The following is a 20,278-nucleotide window of genomic DNA, read 5'->3' as shown; positions in this document are numbered from 1 at the left end:
TAAATATGGGTGAATGAGGTAAAAGCAGGGGGTCACAGTCTGTAGGGCAGTACAATCCTCGCTGGGGGGGTCACGTGAAGCGCCCTGGGATAGAGAGAAATAATCAGCTGATTACAGGAATGAAAGGACCCCCAACTGACCTCAGCGCATGATGAAGAGGAGGAGGCGGTCCGCGGCATAAACAACCCTCAGCGTCCTGGTCCGTTAACCAGCGGTGGAAATCGACCCACGTCAAGTAACACGGTGTGTTATACAATATAGAAACCCAGAACCCGCCGGCAGATCGGCCCCATTCGGCCCCCGTCTAGTCGCCGTTTCTCCTGCTGTAACGACTGAAACCTTAATCAGTCGTTGGTCTCGTCTTAGATTCAGGAGCCGTATGTCTATCCCATGCATGTTTAATTCCCTCGCTGTATTACCCTCTACCACTTCTGCTGGGAGGCTGTTCCACGTATCCACCACCCTCTCAGTAAAGCTTCCTTTCATTATATCTCCGTGTGTACGTGTGAATGTGTGTGTATGTATATATGTATGTATGTGTATGTATTTTTGTGGGTGGCCCACGAGTGTCTCTGCGGTTATAATCTCTTTATCTTCCTGGTATGTGGGGTCATCGAACTCTGTGCCTCCAGCTGGGGCATTTATACTCCGGGGTCCGCCGGCGGCTCCATGCGCTGCATTATAGGGCCCTTTAAGATACAGAGGGCCGGATATGACATCATATCCTGGCACTTTGCAGCGAGGTGGGGGAGGGGAAGCTGGAGGCGGCCTATGCAACCCCCAAGGTAAACTGCAGCCCTTGCCAGGCGCTCCCTTAGCTGCATTAATGTTGTTTTTAATTAACCCCTTCTGTACCCTGCTCCACATCTGCTTCCATCATGTCTCTGCTTCCATGTGACACGCGTGTAACATGTGAGCCTCCCCGTGACATGTTACATGTTATACGTCATGCACACTCCCCTCAGGCCAGTAAACAAAACCGCGAAAACCACGCCCTCCTCAACGTCACTTCGAAGGCGGGTTCAGAACTACTCGGGGAAAGCCAGCTTCCAGCGACGTCACGGGGGAAAGCCTGATAAAGGGGCGTGGTCTAAAGCGGAAGTGTTTGCTCCAGCTCAGCTGTTGTGGATCCTGATCCCTGACACACTGGATCCACTGGGGATCCCCTGCCTGGTGAGTGAGCGGATCCCCGGGCTTCGGGTATAGCTGATACCGACCAGGGCAGGGACTGAAGGGTTAAGGGGTGGGTAGATCCGATCACTGTGCCCCGCACCCCGCACTTTATTGGGGTCACTCTATTTGGGGCCCCGCTCTATACAGTGACCAGGCCTGGCTTTAACCCTTAAGCTGCTGCTTCTGTTTTTTGTGTTTTGATCCCTGGAGATGATGGGGGAGGGGCAGAGGTCACCTTAACAACCCTTAATTTAACACTATCCTTGCTGGGCTGTGACTGACCAATCCATGTCCAGAAACCACTAATTAAAGAAAAAAAAAATGCGTATATATATTATAATTTTTTTTTTTTTTTTAATAGTTGAATGTTTTTCCGGGGTTGTCTGTCACGCGTGTAACCCGGAGCCTCCATGTGAGACCGTGTACAGCGTTTAGAAAATTAAGCCCTGCGTTTCCGTAGCCCGGACAGTGCCAGCCGCCGGTGTCGCAAGCAGAGGCGTTAATCGGCCGGACCGGCCCCCGGGGCGAGAGCGTTGGGTTAATCTCGGGCCGCGTCCGGGTAGAAGACCCTGAAGTCTGCCCCGTCACACGTCTGACGCTCTCTTTTTCCTCCCCAGGACCCGCGGAGGCGTGACGGCTGCGAGGACTCGGAGGTCTCGCCGCAGTCAGGATGACGTGTGAATTCTTCCTGCTGTCCTCTCTCTGGTTCGTCGTCGTCATTTTCTGGATGGAGACCATCAGCATGTGGCTCTTCCTGTGCCATCTGTTCCAGGACCGCGCCATGTACCAGTGGGGGGAGAGGTGCGTCCGATCACCCCGCCAGCGGGGGCCGACATCGAAGTATTTAGAGAGGGGGCAGCAGTGAGATAAGGGCTTGTTGGTTTTACCTCGCAAACCAAGATAAGAGAGACACAGAGCCCCCCCCTGGCAGATCGGCCCCATCCGGCCCCTGTCTAGTCTCCCGTTTCTCCTGCTGTAACGACTCAAACCTTAATCAGTCGTTGGTCTTGTCTTAGATTCAGGAGCCGTATGTCTATCCCGCGCATGTTTAATCCCCTCACTGTATTACCCTCTACCACCTCTGCTGGGAGGCTGCTCCACTTATCTACCACCCTCTCCATAAAGTAGAAAGGCAGAGTAGTCAGCCGTGTATTTGGACTTAATTCTTAAACTAAAAAATATTTTCGAGGCTCTTTTTTCCTGTTCAGCAGTTAAGCCAAGAAAAATATGGCGCGATTGAACCTTTTAAAGTCAGTTCGCTGGCGCCGTGTAACAGATGTTCTGTGTTTTTCCTCCCCAGGATTTACTTTGCGCACCCTGATCAAATAATGTACATAATTATCAGGTGAGTAAAATACCCAAATACCGGCATATATTACCCTGCCATTCTGTGAATATTTATAACCCGACCGTAAAACCAATCCAGTGGTTACAGGCGCCCGGTGCCAGGAGGAGGCGGTTCTAGAACAAGGAACCTTTATGCAGCAAACGTTCTGCTTTTAGTTCAAAATCTAATTTTTTTTTACCCTTTAAATGCTGTATTAAGAAAGACCCCTCCCCCACCAAGCACTATATAATAACGAGTCCCGCTCTTAAAGATAATCCCAGCCGTACAGAACAAGAGGAAATTCTGTGTTTAGTAAGCTGGGTATTTGGGGCGTATTATTTGTGTTTAGGCTTTATTTACTGTGTATACATTTTATTAATTCTGACAAATACAATGTATATTACCCAAAAGGGCGAGAAATTCTGTTTGTATCCCATTCAAAAAAATGACTAAAACCACATCCATATTTATTATTATTAAATATCGCATTTTCTTAATTAAAAAAATCCTCATACCCAGGTATCTGCAACTGAAGACTCCCATTTAAAAATAAAGTATAAAAAGGGGGGGGGGACCACAAAATATCAGCGCGGCCAAATGCCTACAAATAAAGAATCCTAATTTAAAAAAAAAAAAAAAAAAAAAGGATGGGGGGAAAAATCCACGGCAGCCTGGTAAGGGTTGCAGTTGAAGGACATCAGTGTGGGTTTTTTTTTTTTTTTTGTACCCCTGTATAGAGGTCCCCATACCCTCTTTAGTCCGCAGCATCGGGGGTCCTACCTTCTTATGCGGTTGTTTTTAACCAATAAGAAGCACAGGTGTAAACGTGTCGGGTTCCGCACCTCCTGTTCGGCTTCTAGAACTGCCCTTCCTCCCCCAAAATAAACGATGGCGACGGTATCGGGGCAGCTCTGCAGTTAGCGGCCACAATATTTGCCCCTCTCCCTGTGTGGCACGGTGTAAAAATATTTATGTATCTGTAGCCCTTCATTAAATATTCTGCCCCAAATTATATGCCCCGCTCCTGATTCCGAGTGTGATTTACCTCTCTCTGCAAACCCCCCCCCTAAGAAAATACTAATTTTACTAAAACGGGACAGAAAATTGAATATTATTATAAGTGCTAGTAGTTTTTATTTATTTTTAGTTTTTATTTATATATAATTTTTTTTTTCTCATTTTTTAGTTTTATTGTTCATTTTTGTTTTGTGTTTTTTTTTTTTGTTTTTGTTTTTTTTTTTCATTTACATTTTTTTAGTAGTTAATACTGCGCTGTGGAATCTGCGGGCGCTATTTAAATGTAATGTATTAGGTTAGACTTCATTATTCACTCTGAACGACTTGATTTTAATGCAGTTTTCTGACCCCCCCCCATTATCACACCTTCTAAAACCCTTTAAATATTAACCATTTAATAACCTATAATGAAAGTTCTGTTTAGGGACTCACAAAAGGAGCCAACTAAACGTCTCTAATACCAATGCTTATCCCTCAATTCAATTCTACCACCTCTGCTGGGAGGCTGTTCCACTTGTGTTAGTGTTAGATTCCGGTCTCTTGTAACTTTTCTCCTCCACGGCCTATGGTCCCTGCTGACGTTTGGCTTTCATAGCTTTTCCATGTTTAGAAAAGGTTAAATTTTTCTTTTGTCTTTTTCAGAGTCGACTCGTTGAGGTAGCGCCGAGCTTTTCAGATGTTTACCCCCCGGAGCCAGTGGATGATTTTCTTCATAAACAAAAGAAGAAGAAAAAAAAAAGATAGAAAATTTTAATTTTAATACACAATATTTTGTAAGAATTACTTTTTTTTTAAAATTTCGTTTGGTTGTAAATAAATGGCCGTTCTGGAGATAGAATTTGCCGGATCTGCGCTGCGGATCGGGGGGGGGGTCGGAGAAATAATTTAAAGAAAAAAAAATTGGAAGTTCTGTGTTTCTTGCTAACAGAAGACGTTCGTGCCACGCAGCGAGAGGTGGGGGGCCGGCTTGGACACTGCGGACAGAATGGGGGTCGCACCGGCCCATTGGTTTCCTCTCTGGATCGTCTTCATCTGTGCCAAATCTCGTCCGTTTTATCGGTCGCTGTCCTCGTCTGGAGGGATGTTTATAATTCTTCCTAATCGTTAATCAGACGTTATTTTACAGATTTTCGTATTTATGTAAAATCATATTTTCAAATAAAACAACGGTTTGTATTTTTGTGTACGTTTTTTTTCAGCGCTTTAATACCTTCGTTATGTACCCAGTGATATAAATGTATATCTGCTTAGACAATCTCTCAGCGATTTTTTTTTTTTTTTCTTTTTTTTTATATCGGATTAAATGTATCAGTACGTTTTCAAAAATAATCTTTTCCCCCTCGTAATGTTTTCAGGCAGCTGCATATCAGCCATTGAGTTCTCGCTCTGTTATCTGATCCCCCGACTCCTTATCGTACTGCCTGTGGGGAACGATAGAATGACTCGGTCTTATTTACGCAGTTGGACTCCTTGACTAATGGAAGTCTATGGTGGAACGGCCTTCAGCTTAGTGCGGTGTTTGATAATATAATAATTTATATTAATAATCGGGGTATTATAATCACCGGCGTCATTCCCAGTCTCCACTAGGTGGCAGTGTCGAGTTACATAATAAATGTAACAATTTAAAAACTTAATCTCATTTTCCTAGTTGTTATTATGCCCCCCCATACTGCCCGCCACCCCCCCCCATACACCATATGATGACACTCACACTCACACACACACTCACACACTAACTAACATGCAAATAAATATATATATATATATACAGGCTCACTCTTACGTGGCGGCTGAGGTATGGCCGCCTGCCAGGTTACCCAAATAGCCACGTGGCAGCCGCCATCGAGGTCCGCACTGCGAACCTCCATTGATTTAACAGCTCGGCCAATTATCCCCACAGCAGGGCAGCTACAGGGGCCGGTGGCCAAAAATCAGGATGTATATGGTGTGTGTATTATATATCTATGGTATGTGTGTGTATATGGTATGTATATATATATATATATTTATATATGGTGTGTGTATTATATATCTATGGTATGTGTGTGTATATGGTATGTATATATTTATATATGGTATGTATGTATGGTATATATATATATATACGGTGAGAAAATGAACATTTTCCTCCCACAGGAAACCTTGCGGGAATTCTGTAAAGAAATAGCGAGACGCTACTGAGGGGCAGATAGGAGGACGGAGGGGTCTGGTGGAGGTATTAGCATCACTCTCATCACAGTCAGCCACGGTGCCGGCATGCAGCTCAATGTAACTGTGATACCCCCTCGACACCTCGGTCACTCGGGGCCTGCTGGCTGAGGTCGGCCTCACTGCATATGGGAAAATCCAGGTTCGTACTGACCACAGGCCACAGGGGCCGGTACCCAACAGCCCTTTTCACAGCCACACGCCTGCAAATTATTGCCCCCGGCCTTTATACCCCGTTATAAAATGCTTCTAGGGGTACATATAACATAAAACCCCTATTTATTAAACCCTGCTGGCAGATCGGCCCCCATCCGGTCGCCCGTTTCTCCTCCTGTAACGACTCAAACCTTAATCAGTCGTTGGTCTCGTCTTAGATTCAGGAGCCGTATGTCTATCCCATGCATGTTTAATCCCCTCACTGTATTACCCTCTACCACTTCTGCTGGGAGGCCGTTCTGCTAATCTACCAACCTTTCAGCAACACATGCATCAGCGGTTAACATTACAAGCTTTTCCTTCAGCACTTCTGCTGGTAGGCTGTTCTACGTATCTACCACCCTCTGAGTAATAACGAACTTACGATTATTTGGGACAGTCTGCCTAAAATTAAATTTCTTGACTTGCAGATCCGCTAAACGGTGCGTTCTCATTATCACGTATTTCAGGTTTTAATGATTTTTAGTTTTTTTTTTTTGTGGCAAAACGAACCGATTTTCCATAACTGTATTTTGTAACATTTGTGTTTTAAGCTGACTTTTTACTGTGAAATATCAGCAAAATTCTAAGATTCCACAGACAGACGTTCCTTTTAATTTTATTTTTTTGGTAATGTAGGATTCCGACCATCATTGTGAGGGATCGTGGGAAACGCAACGGGCCCTCCAAATAATTATTCCCCCCCAAGCGATCAATGCCTTCAGTTATAGTTTATCCAGTAAAGAGTTTGCATGTAGCAGCGCAGTACCGACCACCCCCCACTAGGTGGCAGCGCAATGCTGCATTTTAAATAAGCAGCTTTATTCCTTTACCACCTAACTGAATCTCATTAAAAGACCACGGAGGTCTCTTCTTGGCTGAATTATATAATGTATGGTCTCAAAAGCTTGCAATCTAATAAGCCTCTCGTAATTAACTGCCTTATACATGAAGACAAATAAATTATGACCAAGCCGCTCAAAATCACCAAAACACAAGGGACGTGGATTTCGAACAAACAAAGCTTTATTTGGAAACAGTAACAACAAGACACAGATATCCTTCCCGTGTTACAAATCAAGACTAAACGCCCCCCCCTTTTTGTCACCCCGATGGGGGGGCATCATGGAGAAGTTACCGTGTTTCGCTTTAATCCCGGTTCCCTTTGAGCGGAAGCCCCGGCTGCGGGTTTTAGGCAGACTGCATCCCCGATAATTTATTGAATGACCCCGTCCCGGGTAATACTCCTTCCCCTCCAAGACGCTCACCCACCAGTTAATCTCCACCAATAGGATCGTTTTATGGAGTCCGGCCTCAAACCTGCAGTTTTTTTTGTCTGGGGCCCGGGTTCTGGGTTTAGTGGCCCCTAAAGGAAACCCAAATAACGTCCGGACAAGCGGCCGCTGCCCCCCCCCCCCACGTGGGCAAACGATCGCGCCAGGCGTTATCGGGGTTTCCGGGCAGCACTTCTATCGATGAACCTCCCAGGAAACATTGTAATAGTAACAACTCTCATCACGAACTGCAAGAATATAAAACATCCACGAAATAAATCACCTTTACAATAACAAAAAACTTTATCGATCGTTTGGAATAAAATCAGACCAAGAAACCCTAAAACAGCCCTTAAAACGAAGGGTAGAATCCTGCAGGGTAACGCTTCGTTCCGCTAACGGGGTAAGAAGGACGTCACCAGCCCTCCCCGACTCCGTCAAAAGACAAGAATATTAAACATCACGGGGAGGAAAAAATAAAAGAAACCAGTCGTATCCGTTGCGTGTATAAAAAGAGGCTTTCGAAGATAGAAAAGGAATATTCTAAAGGTAAATAACTCCCCTTAAGACCGACGTTTCACTGGCTAGAAATTTATTATCATTGAGGAAAAGACCACCGGAGGGTGTGAGGGGCCGGACCCTGCGCACGCCCGGGTGAAACGGAGTGTTACGGGCCCGCGTCCGTCGGCCCTCATAAGGTGTAGGCGTTGTTCACCAGATACTCCTTATCGTCGATGGGGTTCCACATGGCTCGGAAGCTCGAGTCGTGGCGGTTCTTCTTTGCCACCTTCACGAAGAACATGATCATCGCGACGAGCAGGATGCCGGCCATGACGGCGAGCAGGATGGGCAGAGCGACGGCTGCGGGGGAGAAACGAGGGGTTAATGCCGGAATATTCACCCTTTAGAACTACACGCCATCCGTGCCTCTGCTCCTGCCAGTAACGCAGGACCTGCCGGTGGAACGAGACCGCAGGGCCGGTAACTCACCTGTCCCAGGACCTGCACGCAGGTAATGGATCTAGTACTGGGGGAGATTACCAACAGCTACTGTGACGGGGCGTCACAAATACCTGCAAGCCCCCGGAACACGATGCCAGAAAATAACCGCCCATTAAAAATGGGTTAAAAAGGAAAAATAATTCCCATTTCCCGCCCTTTGCTCCGGTAACGAGCAGTAAGCGCCCCCCCGGAGGTGGGTTACTCGGCTACAATGGATCACGACGACACGCTGTGCGCGCTTACCTGCAGCCGAGCGGTGATGGACGGTGGCGTCATTCTGGCCGTCTGCGAAGGGAAAAAAACATATAAATAAATTAAATGAATTGATCACATGATTAAGGTCCTGACATCGCCATGACAACTCCTGAATTTTATGTAAAAAACAGCACCACGCCCCCCCCCTCTACCACGCAAATCATCATCTTATATTTATATAACTCCAACGACTCCCGCGGCGCTCCTTACAGTCCCTACACCGGAAGGGCCTGACAGACTAAGACGAGCCGATACATCAGGTAGAGATGGACAGACAGACAGACAGACAGGAGAGAGCCCGACGAGGTTCTCCAAGCCTTACCAACGCAGGTCTGGACGCAGTCGGCCTCGGTGAGGTGGTTGTTTTTGTTTGGCTTGCATCCTCCGAAGACGAACTTGTTGCACGTTCCGGCTTCGCTGTCAAAGTACCAACGCTGGAAGGACGCCCGGCACGGCCCCGTGAACTTGGGCTCGGTGCAGTACTCTGGGGACGAAAGAAGGAGACTTCGAATATTACCCCCGAGGAGAGAAGGCGCGGCAGCCGAGACAACGCGAGCAGGAGTTAAAGGGTTAAAGCGATGACAGGTCTCAGAACACGCAGCCTGAAATCTTATTACACGCTTCCGACACGCACAAAATACACGTTCAACACAATTTTGCATGGGCTGCATTTTACCGCGTTCGTGAATTCGGCCATTAAAATAACATGAAATGGATCAGAAATCCAGCACAGACGGGGTTAATGTTATAAATGACTATTGTAGCTGGAAACGTCTGCTTTTTGATAGAATCTCTTCACAGGCGTACAGAGGCCTTTATCACTCCCATCACTCCTGTGTTCCAATGGCCCTTTATCACTCCCATCACTCCTGTGTTCCAATGGCCCTTTATCACTCCCGTGTTCCAACGGCCCTTTATCACTCCCATCACTCCCGTGTTCCAACGGCCCTTTATCACTCCCATCACTCCTGGGTTCCAATGGCCTTTTATCACTCCCATCACTCCTGTGTTCCAATGGCCTTTTATCACTCCCATCACTCCTGTGTTCCAATGGCCCTTTATCACTCCCATCACTCCTGTGTTCCAATGGCCTTTTATCACTCCCATCACTCCTGTGCTCCAATGGCCCTTTATCACTCCCATCACTCCTGTGGCACGTTGTGTTCGCTGATCCAAGTTTTAGTTTAAAAGCTAATTGATGGTTAGAACCCTTTTGTAATTTTGTTACAGCCAGAAATGTCGAGTGACCCCAAACTTTTGATCGGTGTTGTACATTATATATATTTACATATATTTTGGGAGATTATCCCGCGGGTGTCGCAGTGAAAGGCGTTTTGCGTCCTGCGGGATCGGATACTAACCGCTAAAGCTTCGACTCCTGGACGCTTGGACTTTTGGGGGCTCCGGCTCAGAACCTGAATAGGAGGGGAAAAAAAACAAACAAAACATATTTGTGGATAAAAGCATTTACAGCAGAACGTTCTGATTTACAGAATAATCTATAAATTCAAACAGCGCGGCGAAATAATCTACAGAAAGATAAACCGCGCGTTTCTAACACGTACCTTGGAGGGAATCGGCTTCCACGGGGCGCTCGCCGGGCGTCACGTCGCTGGACTGCTCCACCGCTAAAAAGAAAAAGACGTTCCGGGTTTAACTATAAAATCAGTTATTCTCCCCATTCCTGCCCGGCGAGTACCGAAACCACCTGGGGGGGGGGGATTTTGAGTTTGGGCAATCTAATTACCCTAATTACCCTGCTGCAGGCCAGGGAGCGGGGGTAGACCAGCAGAGGGATCACATCGGCTTGAGGCGTGTTACAGGCGTGAAGCCCGGCTCGCACCTGCTGTATAGGTTAAGCATGACTTTAACGCGAGCCAATCAGAAGGCATCGAAAGGTACTCGACGACTGCCCGGCAACCGCTTTCTTTTTAGTGCTGATAGCCCCCCGGGGGTCACCACAGCGCGTCTCCTACCTTTTATCCCGCTGCACTTGGTCGCGCAGTCCTCCTCGCTGCCGTGGTTGTTCAGGTTCCCTTCGCAGCCGCCGTAGGTGAAACTTTTGCACGTCTGGCTCTCGGCATCGTACCACCACCGCGGGAAGGAAGCCCGGCAGCGCCCGGTCTTGGCGGCTGGCAAGCAGAAGTCTAGAGGAAGGGGGGGGCAGAGACACAAAACCCAGGGTCACGTTACTAGATGATTTGTTTATTCCGCCCCATGCAGTAAGATGGGGGGGGCAGCTTGTATCACGGAACCAGGGAATATTTTTCAGGAGTTAAACAAAAAAGCCCCTTAACAACGGGAGAAAAAAAAACAAGGAAACGCCGCGAGACAAACAATGGCGGCCATTGAACTCCCGCTTCGCTTTCGCAACGAGCCGGTCCGACCGGTTCTGTTTTTGTCCTCGCGGCTCAGAGACTCGATCGAGACATTTAAATACATAAAGGGTTAATAAGGACGGGATGGCAAAAGTTACAACAAGAGGCCGGAATCTAACACTAGAGGGTCAGAGGCTGAGATGGAACGGAAGAAAGTTTTACTTTACTGAGAGGGTGGTAGATAAGTGGAACAGCCTCCCAGCAGAGGTGGTAGAGGGTAATACAGTGAGGGTGACTGTTACTGTCTGGACGACATCGCTAATTAAACTTCAGAAGCTGTGTGTTTTTTTAGCATCCGAAAGCTCAGCAGAATATCTACACGCCTGTTACACGCCAAACACACAGAGGGGTCCCCCGGCGTTAGAATATAACACATTTATCTCACACAGTTTACATGGAGGACAGCCCTGTGTACACTGTCAGGGCTGTAAACATGCGGGGCGAGGAACATACCACCGGCGGCTCCCACACACGCCCTGGATTTATGACTTTACATCACAACACGCTAAGCCCGGCGTAACCCCGGAGCACCGCAACTTCCTACACCAACGAAAACCCACCAATAAACGGCCAGGACCGGTACACCGGGCCCCGAGGAGCCGATTCACACACACGGAGCCGGCTACCAGAGGGGGAAATCACACAATTAACCCCACTGCCACTCTCTCACCCTATTCTCAAACCGGATCAGGAGTACATTAACTGAAAAAGGTCCCTGGGCTAGACAGGCCCCCGGGGGCCCCTTCACTTTATCTATAGTGTGCCAATGGACCGAACAGGTCACAGCCCAAAGAAGAGAGGAGCCAGCAAAGGGCCCAGAAAGAGATCAGTAAACTATCTGATCCCCCAAAATCTTTGGAGACGGTACCTGACTCTGTCCCCGGGGACACTCGCCAGTCCTGTGCCGCGGCATACTACAGCCTCGTGCAAAGCAATGGTGCTGCCCTGGTACCCCACCGCGGAGGGGCAGAAATACCCGTAACTGGATCCTCGGGAGGCGGGTTGGCACCACTGAGCGGTTTAGTGAGCTCTAAGCAATGCTGCCCCCTCACAGGGGGGGGGGTTAAACAGGAGCTTGGGGTATATTCCCTTAGAGCGCAGTGGGGCCCCGTCTGTGCCACTGGCATAGATACCCCGAACTAGGTGGGGGGGTCCAAGCACCTCAGCAGGGTATATCTGCCACACCAAACTGTACAGGGGGTAACAAATGCTCTGCCCCATCAGAAGCTAGAATGGATTCTTCCCCTCCCCCACCAGTATTGTGTCCACCCCTATTAGTATGTCTAATGGATGCCTCCCAATTGCATAAAGGTTGTCACCCCCTTTATTGGGGTATAATGGCTCTTACCCACCCCCAAGACTGGGAAATAACTGCCCCTCCTCCACAGATCTATATAATAAAGTGTATTGTATGTATTGGTTTGTCCCACTATAACTTGTAACCCACCACAGGGCCAAATGGATGCTCCCAACCCCTTTATCAGTTTATAACGGCTGTACCCCCTCAATAGCAGTGTGAATAACGAATAGTTAAGCTCCGCCCCCGAGGTAATTACCAGTCTGGCTTGGTGCGGCCCCAACGTTGACCCTGCGGTAGCTTCTGGCTCCTTCGATCTCCTTCAGCTGACACATGTCGAAGCCAATGAAGGAGCACTTGAGAAGGTGGCACTGGCTCCCGGGGCCCCTCAGCACTGCTAGATCACACTGAGGGGTGGCGCAGCATCGCTTGTAGCACTCCTCATCCGAATCCACTTCCAGGGAACTCAGCAACTTCACCCCCTGAACAGGGGCTTCAGGGTCCTCCATCCCGAACCCGGGTACCAACTGGAACCCGCTGCACGACTCGCTGGGATCCCCGAGAGCCAAAGGACCCAGCAGAAGAAACAGCCCGCACATCCAGGTAGCCATGACAGCAGCTCCGCGGAGGCCGAGCGCGCGCGCCATTTCAAGCGAGGCGCTCCTCGGCACTGATTGGAAAACGAGAAGCTGCCTGCGAGCCCCTCGCTGTATTGTGATTGGCTGAGTCCTGAAAGCGTCCCTTGTTACTGTACGACCACTTTACTCCTGATAGGTGGGCTTTTGGCCCCTGTGGCTTGCTGCAGAGCGGTCTGCTGACTCCGAGAGCTGATTGGCTGACTCGCCTATCTGAGGTCCGGGGTCGTGATTGGCTATCCTCCCGTAGTCTGAACGTCTCTATCGCCTCAAACCTCTCACTTCCTTCTGACTTCCGCACGTACTGCTTCAAGTACTATCCCCGCAGCGCCCCGCCCCGTGTGACGTCACCACAGGTATCTCAGGCGGCGGCCTTTCCCTCAGCGTACAGGTGATTGGGAGGTGTCATGGCTGCTTCCTGTGTTTACTTCTGCCTGTGCTCGCCCCGCCCACCCCCTTCCCTTAGGGTACAGGTGACTGGGAGGTGTCATGGCGGCTTCCTGTTTACCTCAGCCTGCCCCCTCTGCCTCCTGGAGAGCCGGTTTCGGCCAGAGGGGGGAAGGGAGGGCAGGAACAATGCGGTGCGTGAGGGGTTTCTGCCCCATCTGTCACTCTGGGCCTTGTGTATTGGCAGCTATCAGCAGGACCACTCAATAGCAGCCTGCCTGGGTCTGGACATAGGCCATGGGGCCCCAGGCAGGGTAACAATAATGCAGAATACTCCAGCATGGATTAACCATTATATATATATATATATATATATGTGTGTTAGATAAGTGAAGCAGTCTCCCAGCAGAGATGGTAGAGCTTACATTTTATGTTAATTACCGATAACATAAAATGCCCGAGTGCATTGGTCAAGACAAATGCAAAGAAAACTGTGTGTAATAAATATATAATGTTATGAATAGCATAGAAAACTAATGCACTGAAAATAGTTATAAAAAGAAATAATAGACAAGTAAATAATTATACAAAATCTACTTTGCGTTTAAATTAAGATAACAAAATTAAATGAGGGAATAAATTAACATAAAAATAACTGCCGGCGGCAGGAGCGAAGAAAAATATTTTATGTACCGTGGCTCTGGCACAAATTAATTAAAAAGTTAAAAATAATAAAAAAATAAAGATAAATAGTTTTAATTTAAATGGGAAATTTGGTTAGTGAGGACTTAACCCCTTAATGACAAAGCCCGTACATGTACGGGCTCAAAATGCATTTTTTTCAATGGATTTAGGGACCGCCCATTGTCCTTTAGGGGTTAAAATATATTGGTACAAAAGGATACTTTGGAACTTGAAAAAGTACAAAGGAGGGCAAGAAAACGGCTAAGGAGATTGGAAGATGTTAGAGAGACTAGAAAAATGACATCTGAGGATATGACTTAGCATGAATATGTGCGGGACCGATATAAATACCTCTCCGGCTTTCATTAACAGAAACGAACAGAGAACGAGAGGTCGCCCTCTGTTACTGTTCTGTAACTTTTCACCTTGTACAGCGCTGCAGAATCTGTCGGCGCTTTAGAAATAATAATAATAATGCATAGGGTTCCTATAGATTATTGAATGATTACGGGGGGGGCTGTCGGTGGTATGTCCCGTCTGTCACGCCGGACTATCCCCCCCCCCCCCCGGAGAGAGGCTGATTGATTCCGCTTCCTCATTCACAAGTAAAGCATTGCGACAAAGAATGGATTATGTACAGAAACCGCACACAAAATGCACTTTAACTCCTTACGAGCCGTAGAATAGTCCGTTTATAAAGTGTATTTTTTGTGTCATTTTGAGATGGCGTCGTGGCAAGGAAGAGGGTCACCCCGCGCATGATCAGGGCACACAGTGGTGGGCACCAGTTATTACTATACTTTTATTTCTATAGCGCCAACAATTCCCGCAGCCCTTCTTATAGTCCCTACGTTCAAAGGGTCCGGTAGAACTAGAACTGACAGACTAAGACGAAAGAGGGCTCGGCTGGTGAGCTTACGATTAGTTCCGTGGCCCTTGGTTCGTGGATTTACAGATTTGTTAGAATTATTGGAAATCTGCTAATTTCCCTTTGTTTCTGAGTATATTAGGATTCAGACGGTGACTCGGGGCCACCTATACGTTTGCTGCTGAAGGTCCTCACCGCTTTCTGCCTGCGAGTGATGGGAGTTGCGTCCCCTCGGTATCCGATGCCCAGAGCTAACGCTTTACGTAAGCCGGTAAGCTATTGTAGGTATGATTAACGTGGAATTAATGAACGTTTGTGTTGATCTAACCTGCCTGTCATATAACTTTGCACACAGGGCCATGACCTCTGTATAACACACAATCATTGGCCCTCTCTGTATACAGAGATTAGGGATCCTGAGTAAGATGTGACGCCATCCACTTCCAAGGATTCCTAGCGTAACGTCCTTACGGCAGGGTGAGGCTCGCTGCCGGAAACCGCGCAGGTCCCGACACGGGGAGAACATGCCTTTTACCAAAAGTTACTTGGGTAAAGTGCTACAACTCCCATCACCCCCTCCCAGCCACAGGCACCGGTATAACGTATACCCTTGGTATTCCATCACCTATTACTGTTTATCATAGCTGAGGCCACGGTCAGATCACCAGATGGAGGGATATTGATCTACGCGCCCGCGAGAGAGGCTGCTGCCGCCTGTGGACCGGGTGTGTTGACAGGTTGGCTGAGCATCATGGGAGTTTTATTTCCCAGCAGCCGATATGTAACAATACGTTTGGTGACGTTTGGCATTTCTTAATGTTCTGTGGGTCTGTGTTGTGTGGGAGACTCCCGTGGTGTCTCCTCCTGGACCTCTCTGCCAAATTCCACTCTGTTTACCAGCCCCTTTCTTCTGCGAACTCCTCACTGCGATGGCATCCGTGACACATCTCCCCAGCCCTACCTCTCGGACCTGAGCTTTAATGTCACAATTAGTGCCACAGCGCTCTACTGTGTGTCACAGCGCTCTACAGTGTGTCACAGCGCTCTACGGTGTGTCACAGCGCTCTACAGTGTGTCACAGCGCTCTACTCTTCTCTATCTGCCCCTCTAAACCAACCAATGCTTCTAGATCCCGGTACCCCTATCATCCAGTCTTCCCAGGCCTCGTGTCTCTCTCTGTATATTGGTGTTGAGGACATGCTTGTGCTCAGACATGTACAGTTCAGGGTTAATATCGTGCCGTAGCCAGTTAATGCCACGACACAACGTCTCCATTTCGGCTGTCGGCTGATCCTCGCAGACAGAATGTCGGGTAAAGGTTTGGCTGTTACGTTATTTCATCACTAAGATTAAGTTCCTCGCCATCTTGCAACGCGATAAAGACAACCAGACAGAATGAAACGGTGTTCGTCCACAAGCGCAAAGGGGGCCACACTTGGACAGGGCTTCCCTGAAGGAGAACATGGATTGGGATTAAGGTATGGGTAGTGTCCAGGCCCTAGATTTTGTTCTGAAGAACTTTGCCTCGCTTCCCAAACTGGTCCAACCTGCCCCACCAGATCAGGTATGACGGACGCACCCGGGGCAGGTGACTCCTCTATTAACCGTTTCCTTCCCGGACTGAAAATGTCAGCTAGGAGTGAAGCTGCGGAAACGGTCTCTGTGACAAGAAAGTGCGGAGACCCAACTTCACGGGGGCTTAAATGTCCAGCTGATTCTAGAAGAGAATGGTTAAATGACAGCGCCGTGTTTAATGGGTTAATGAGACAGTCCCGTGTAAAGTGACCTAATGACAGCAGTGCCGTGTTTAATGGGTTAAAGAGACAGTCCCGTGTAAAGTGACCTAATGACAGCGACGTGTTTAATGGGTTAAAGAGACAGTCCCGTGTAAAGTGACCTAATTACAGCGCCGTGTTTAATGGGTTAAAGAGACAGTCCCGTGTAAAGTGACCTAATGAAAGCGTCGTGTTTAATGGGTTAAAGAGACAGTCCCGTGTAAAGTGACCTAATGACAGCGACGTGTTTAATGGGTTAAAGAGACAGTCCCGTGTAAAGTGACCTAATGACAGCGTCGTGTTTAATGGGTTAAAGAGACACGCAGGGGCAAAGTGATGTAATAACAGCGGTATCTGCATTTATTGCTCTCCCATCTCTCGGATATAATATACTTTGCCTCTCGTTCCAGGACACCCTGCTGCTGTTTTTCTTTGTCATGTTTATGTAATGTAAGAGAGCGCCCCCCGGTGGGCTAACAGCGAGTTAATAATGGTAAGTTCGGGACCTCTAGCGTTGGCGCGGCGATATACAAATCACACAGTAAACCGTATGATGTTATTGTGTCTGAGACACCTGAGATCAGCTCTAACGTGCAGGCGTGATGTAAGCGTGAAGATTCCTTAATCTCACTTTAGAGAGCTTCCTGTGAAACCAGGGGTTAAATAGCCCCCTTGAGGCGGGAGAGACCCCAATAAACGGGTGTCAATGATTGACCAGCGTGGCAGGACAGGTAACAATAGGATTGAGTCTGTGATTGAGTCACTTTATTAACCGGCTCTCCGTTACTCTTTCACTTATTAAGTTTCTGTGACTGTTTCCCGTCCCGGGAATTTGTGTATTGGGAGCGATCAAAGCCTGCGGGTTCCCTGCCCTCAATACAGATACGCTCAGAATCATAGAACCCACCGTCAGATCGGCCCCATCCGGCCCCCCTCTAGTCACCTATTTCTCCTGCTGTATAAACTCAAACCGTCTTAGATTCAGGAGCCGTATGTCTATCCCATGGATTAAAACAATATGGAACTGATGAGAATAAATGGACAGGACTGGCATCTCTCCTCCCTCTGATGCCCCTCTCTCCTCCCCTGATGCCCCTCTCTCTCTCCTCCCCCGATGCCCCTCTTTTCTCGGAGGTCAGAATGTTTGCTGGGTATGAGGAGATCGCAGGGTTCTACGGCCCTAAAAGCCCTGATAATGTGTATAGAAACAGCAGGGAACGGCTTTATTAATTGAACGGGCTAAATAAACCTCATTATTCTTCTTCTAAATGCCCCACCCAGTTACACAAAGTCACATCTAATGGTTTATTCACTAGAAGGGCAGGTTTGGAAGGAGAGTTGTGTTTCAGCTCCTTGATGTCACTATACATTATAAAGGGCTATCTTTGTGAGCTTCTGCTGGCTGGCCCTGTATAATGTATAGTTAAATCAGTGAAATTTCACCGGTCTCTTTACCCTTTGAATTATACATTATGCGGGGCCCTTGCTAGAGAAACTTGCTAGCGTTGGCCCTTCATAATGAATAACGGAGTGTCCACAACTCTCTTTTGTGAATAAACCCCAGAAAGCCCGACCCCAGCCCCCCTCTAACCGCAGCCCCTCTTAAATTCAACCTAAAATACCAAACATGCAGCAAAATTTACACAGCGACAACTCCCACCATTCTCAGTCAATAAAAAGCTCCTAGGTTCCGGTCCAAGCGTTATTGCGGCTCTTCACGCTCGCTCATTCCAAGACGTGAAAATCTGGTGCAAAAGGGCATATGGCCTCTGGAACTCCTCAGCGTTTGGCTGCCTGCCCGTGATAGGAGTTACTGTCTGCAGCCACCGGCATTCCAAAGGTTCCAAAATAACCTCAGAAATAGGATTTTCTACCTGAGCCGATGTGACGTCCGTCCTTCCCACGCGCGGGACATACGGGGGGCGCCGAGAGAAACGAAGCTATTATTTAAATATTATTATAAATGATTTAAAAAGTATTTAAATTCCTGCGGGTTAAACGTCATCTCATTCGTTCATTTGTGTTTAATTACAGAAATACTCCGTCCGTTTTATATTTATTATAATTTATATTTAATATAATATGTTTTATTTATTTAGATTTCTGTCCGTTTTATGAAGATTTGACGTAATAAATAGAAAATCGCCGTTTTTTGTTTTTTTTTTCACGTCAAAATTTATCGCCGGCAGCGCGGATCAATCATTGTACAGCACTGCGGAATATGAAGGCGCTACAGAAATCTATTAATAAATAATAATGATGATTATAACAGAAGTGTAGCAAACCGTGACGTTCCGTAGTAACCATTTCTGATAATATAGAATTAACAAAATTCACAACAACGATACGGCGCGCTCTATGCATGAATATTTCATGGGGGGGTATAATGTTACATGACGTCCGACGCTTAACCGCTTCAACACAAAAGGGCTTCGGGTCGTACCCCTCATTAACTTTTATTTTAAGGGAGAAAACGTGTTTTTGGGTATTACGATTGCATTTTTTTCAATAATATTTACTAAATAGAACATATTTAAAGTGATTCATCAGATGGAGTGCTTTTTCCCCAGACCCTGAGCATTTCAAATGCATACTTATTGTGTTATAAGTAAACAGAATATATTTGTGTGTAAACAGAGCCAGTGATTTAGCCTCTGTTTTAGCTGTATTAGCATCTACCACTTCTGCTTGGAGGCTGCTCCATGTATCTACCACCCTCTTGGTAAAGGAAAACTTCCTTACATCGAAAGCAATGCAGGTAAGCAAAACCAGGAATCCTGACCGCTAGACCATATGGGAAATGCTGCCGTTTTTGGGGGCTCGTAGTCGCGTGTTATGCGCAGACAGGAGACGATTACAGAGATGGAAAAAAAAGTTTGTCTTTGGAATCGCGTGTCATACCTTCACGTCACCACTAGATGGAGACTCCTTTCCATCGCACTCGCCGGGGGCACACCAGGCTCGTATACCGCAGCACTGCGTTCAAGTCACCGCGATACTTTGGGGGTCTCTGGTTCAAGGCGGCACTTGGTTACCTTCATGGAAATAACGTATTATGGTAAAGGTCTAGAGGTCTAGAGCATTTACACCCCTGCTGGATCCTTCTTGTGCTCTTTCTGTATAATAAACATTTTGGGGTCCGTGTGGCAGGACTTAACCCCTCACCCTGGGCTGAATGTTACCCCCCATGATGATGATGTTGGATGGAGAGTGAATGGCGATGGTGAATATTAGAGCTACAGATGGATGGAGCCGCGCTGGTCATAGAGGCGTTTTTAGTCGAGGTGATACTTTTTATTTGGCCAACATGAAAAAGGGACATCTGAGGTCCCTAATGATCACTCTACACCCACAAAACGTGTCAGGTTCCACCAACAGGTCACAAAGTCACATCAGAAGTCTTGGTGAAGCCCCTAAGCGCAGCCCCTAATTGAAATTGTGTATTAAAGCTGCTGTTCCACTATTAATGGCACTTAGTAGCATGTTAAAGGGACGCTCCAGCCATTACATGATTTAATATATATAATATAAGATAGCCCTTTAAATTTTAGTGATGCCCCATGCATGGGGGGGGATTCTGCACAATGCCCCCAAATGCATGTGTTCTACCCCCACCTATTCTCCAAGCATGTAGTATATTTACTGCCAATATACTCTGGCATTGGCTCAGCAAACGTTAAGGGGGCCTAAAGAGACCACCGTGCTCGTTTTGGCTTTAATGGAAGCGCTTTACTTCCACGGATTGGCTGCTTCAAGCATTGAATTATCAGATCACAAAAAACTGGGGAGCTGCAGCTTCC

At 47.4% G+C, this 20,278-nt stretch overlaps 1 protein-coding gene and 1 long non-coding RNA gene across 3 annotated transcripts in view; one reads left to right on the top strand and one right to left on the bottom strand.

Moving 5' to 3' along the window:
• The first annotated feature begins 1,047 nt into the window (after positions 1-1,047).
• The window catches only part of LOC128503219 (uncharacterized), an 82,778-nt gene continuing 63,547 nt past the window's right edge, over positions 1,048-20,278 (top strand). Inside the window, exons 1-4 of one of the 2 annotated variants that reach the window (XR_008355202.1) lie at positions 1,048-1,173; positions 1,791-1,974; positions 2,474-2,518; positions 4,160-4,686. This is a non-coding gene — a long non-coding RNA (uncharacterized LOC128503219). Of the gene's footprint in view, positions 1,174-1,790; positions 1,975-2,473; positions 2,519-4,159; positions 4,693-20,278 lie in introns of those variants that run through there. The other variant, XR_008355203.1, reaches the window with a different exon arrangement.
• Positions 6,932-12,950, bottom strand: SPINT2 (serine peptidase inhibitor, Kunitz type 2). Its single transcript, XM_053473226.1, has 7 exons — positions 12,389-12,950; positions 10,431-10,601; positions 10,020-10,082; positions 9,816-9,869; positions 8,777-8,938; positions 8,443-8,484; positions 6,932-8,058 (listed from the first exon to the last, which is right to left on the bottom strand). The coding sequence occupies exons 1-7, from the start codon at positions 12,774-12,776 to the stop codon at positions 7,889-7,891; spliced, it is 1,050 nt and encodes a 349-aa protein (XP_053329201.1). The 5' UTR covers positions 12,777-12,950; the 3' UTR covers positions 6,932-7,888.

The sequence above is a fragment of the Spea bombifrons genome, chromosome 8 (assembly GCF_027358695.1).
Source record: "Spea bombifrons isolate aSpeBom1 chromosome 8, aSpeBom1.2.pri, whole genome shotgun sequence".
NCBI lineage: Eukaryota > Metazoa > Chordata > Amphibia > Anura > Pelobatidae > Spea > Spea bombifrons.
The sequence above is the reverse complement of the archived record's forward strand: the minus strand, read 5'-3'. Positions and strand labels throughout refer to the sequence as shown.

What these genes read in the sequence shown, in the direction of transcription:
- SPINT2 (XM_053473226.1), bottom strand. Translation starts at nt 12,776, where the DNA reads ATGGCGCGCGCGCTCGGCCTCCGCGGAGCTGCTGTCATGGCTACCTGG. An exon ending in GGAAGCCGATTCCCTCCAAG is followed by an intron (nt 9,870 to 10,019) that starts GTACGTGTTAGA and finishes CCTCCTATTCAG; the next exon opens with GTTCTGAGCCGGAGCCCCCA. An exon ending in CCATCACCGCTCGGCTGCAG is followed by an intron (nt 8,059 to 8,442) that starts GTAAGCGCGCAC and finishes TCTCCCCCGCAG; the next exon opens with CCGTCGCTCTGCCCATCCTG.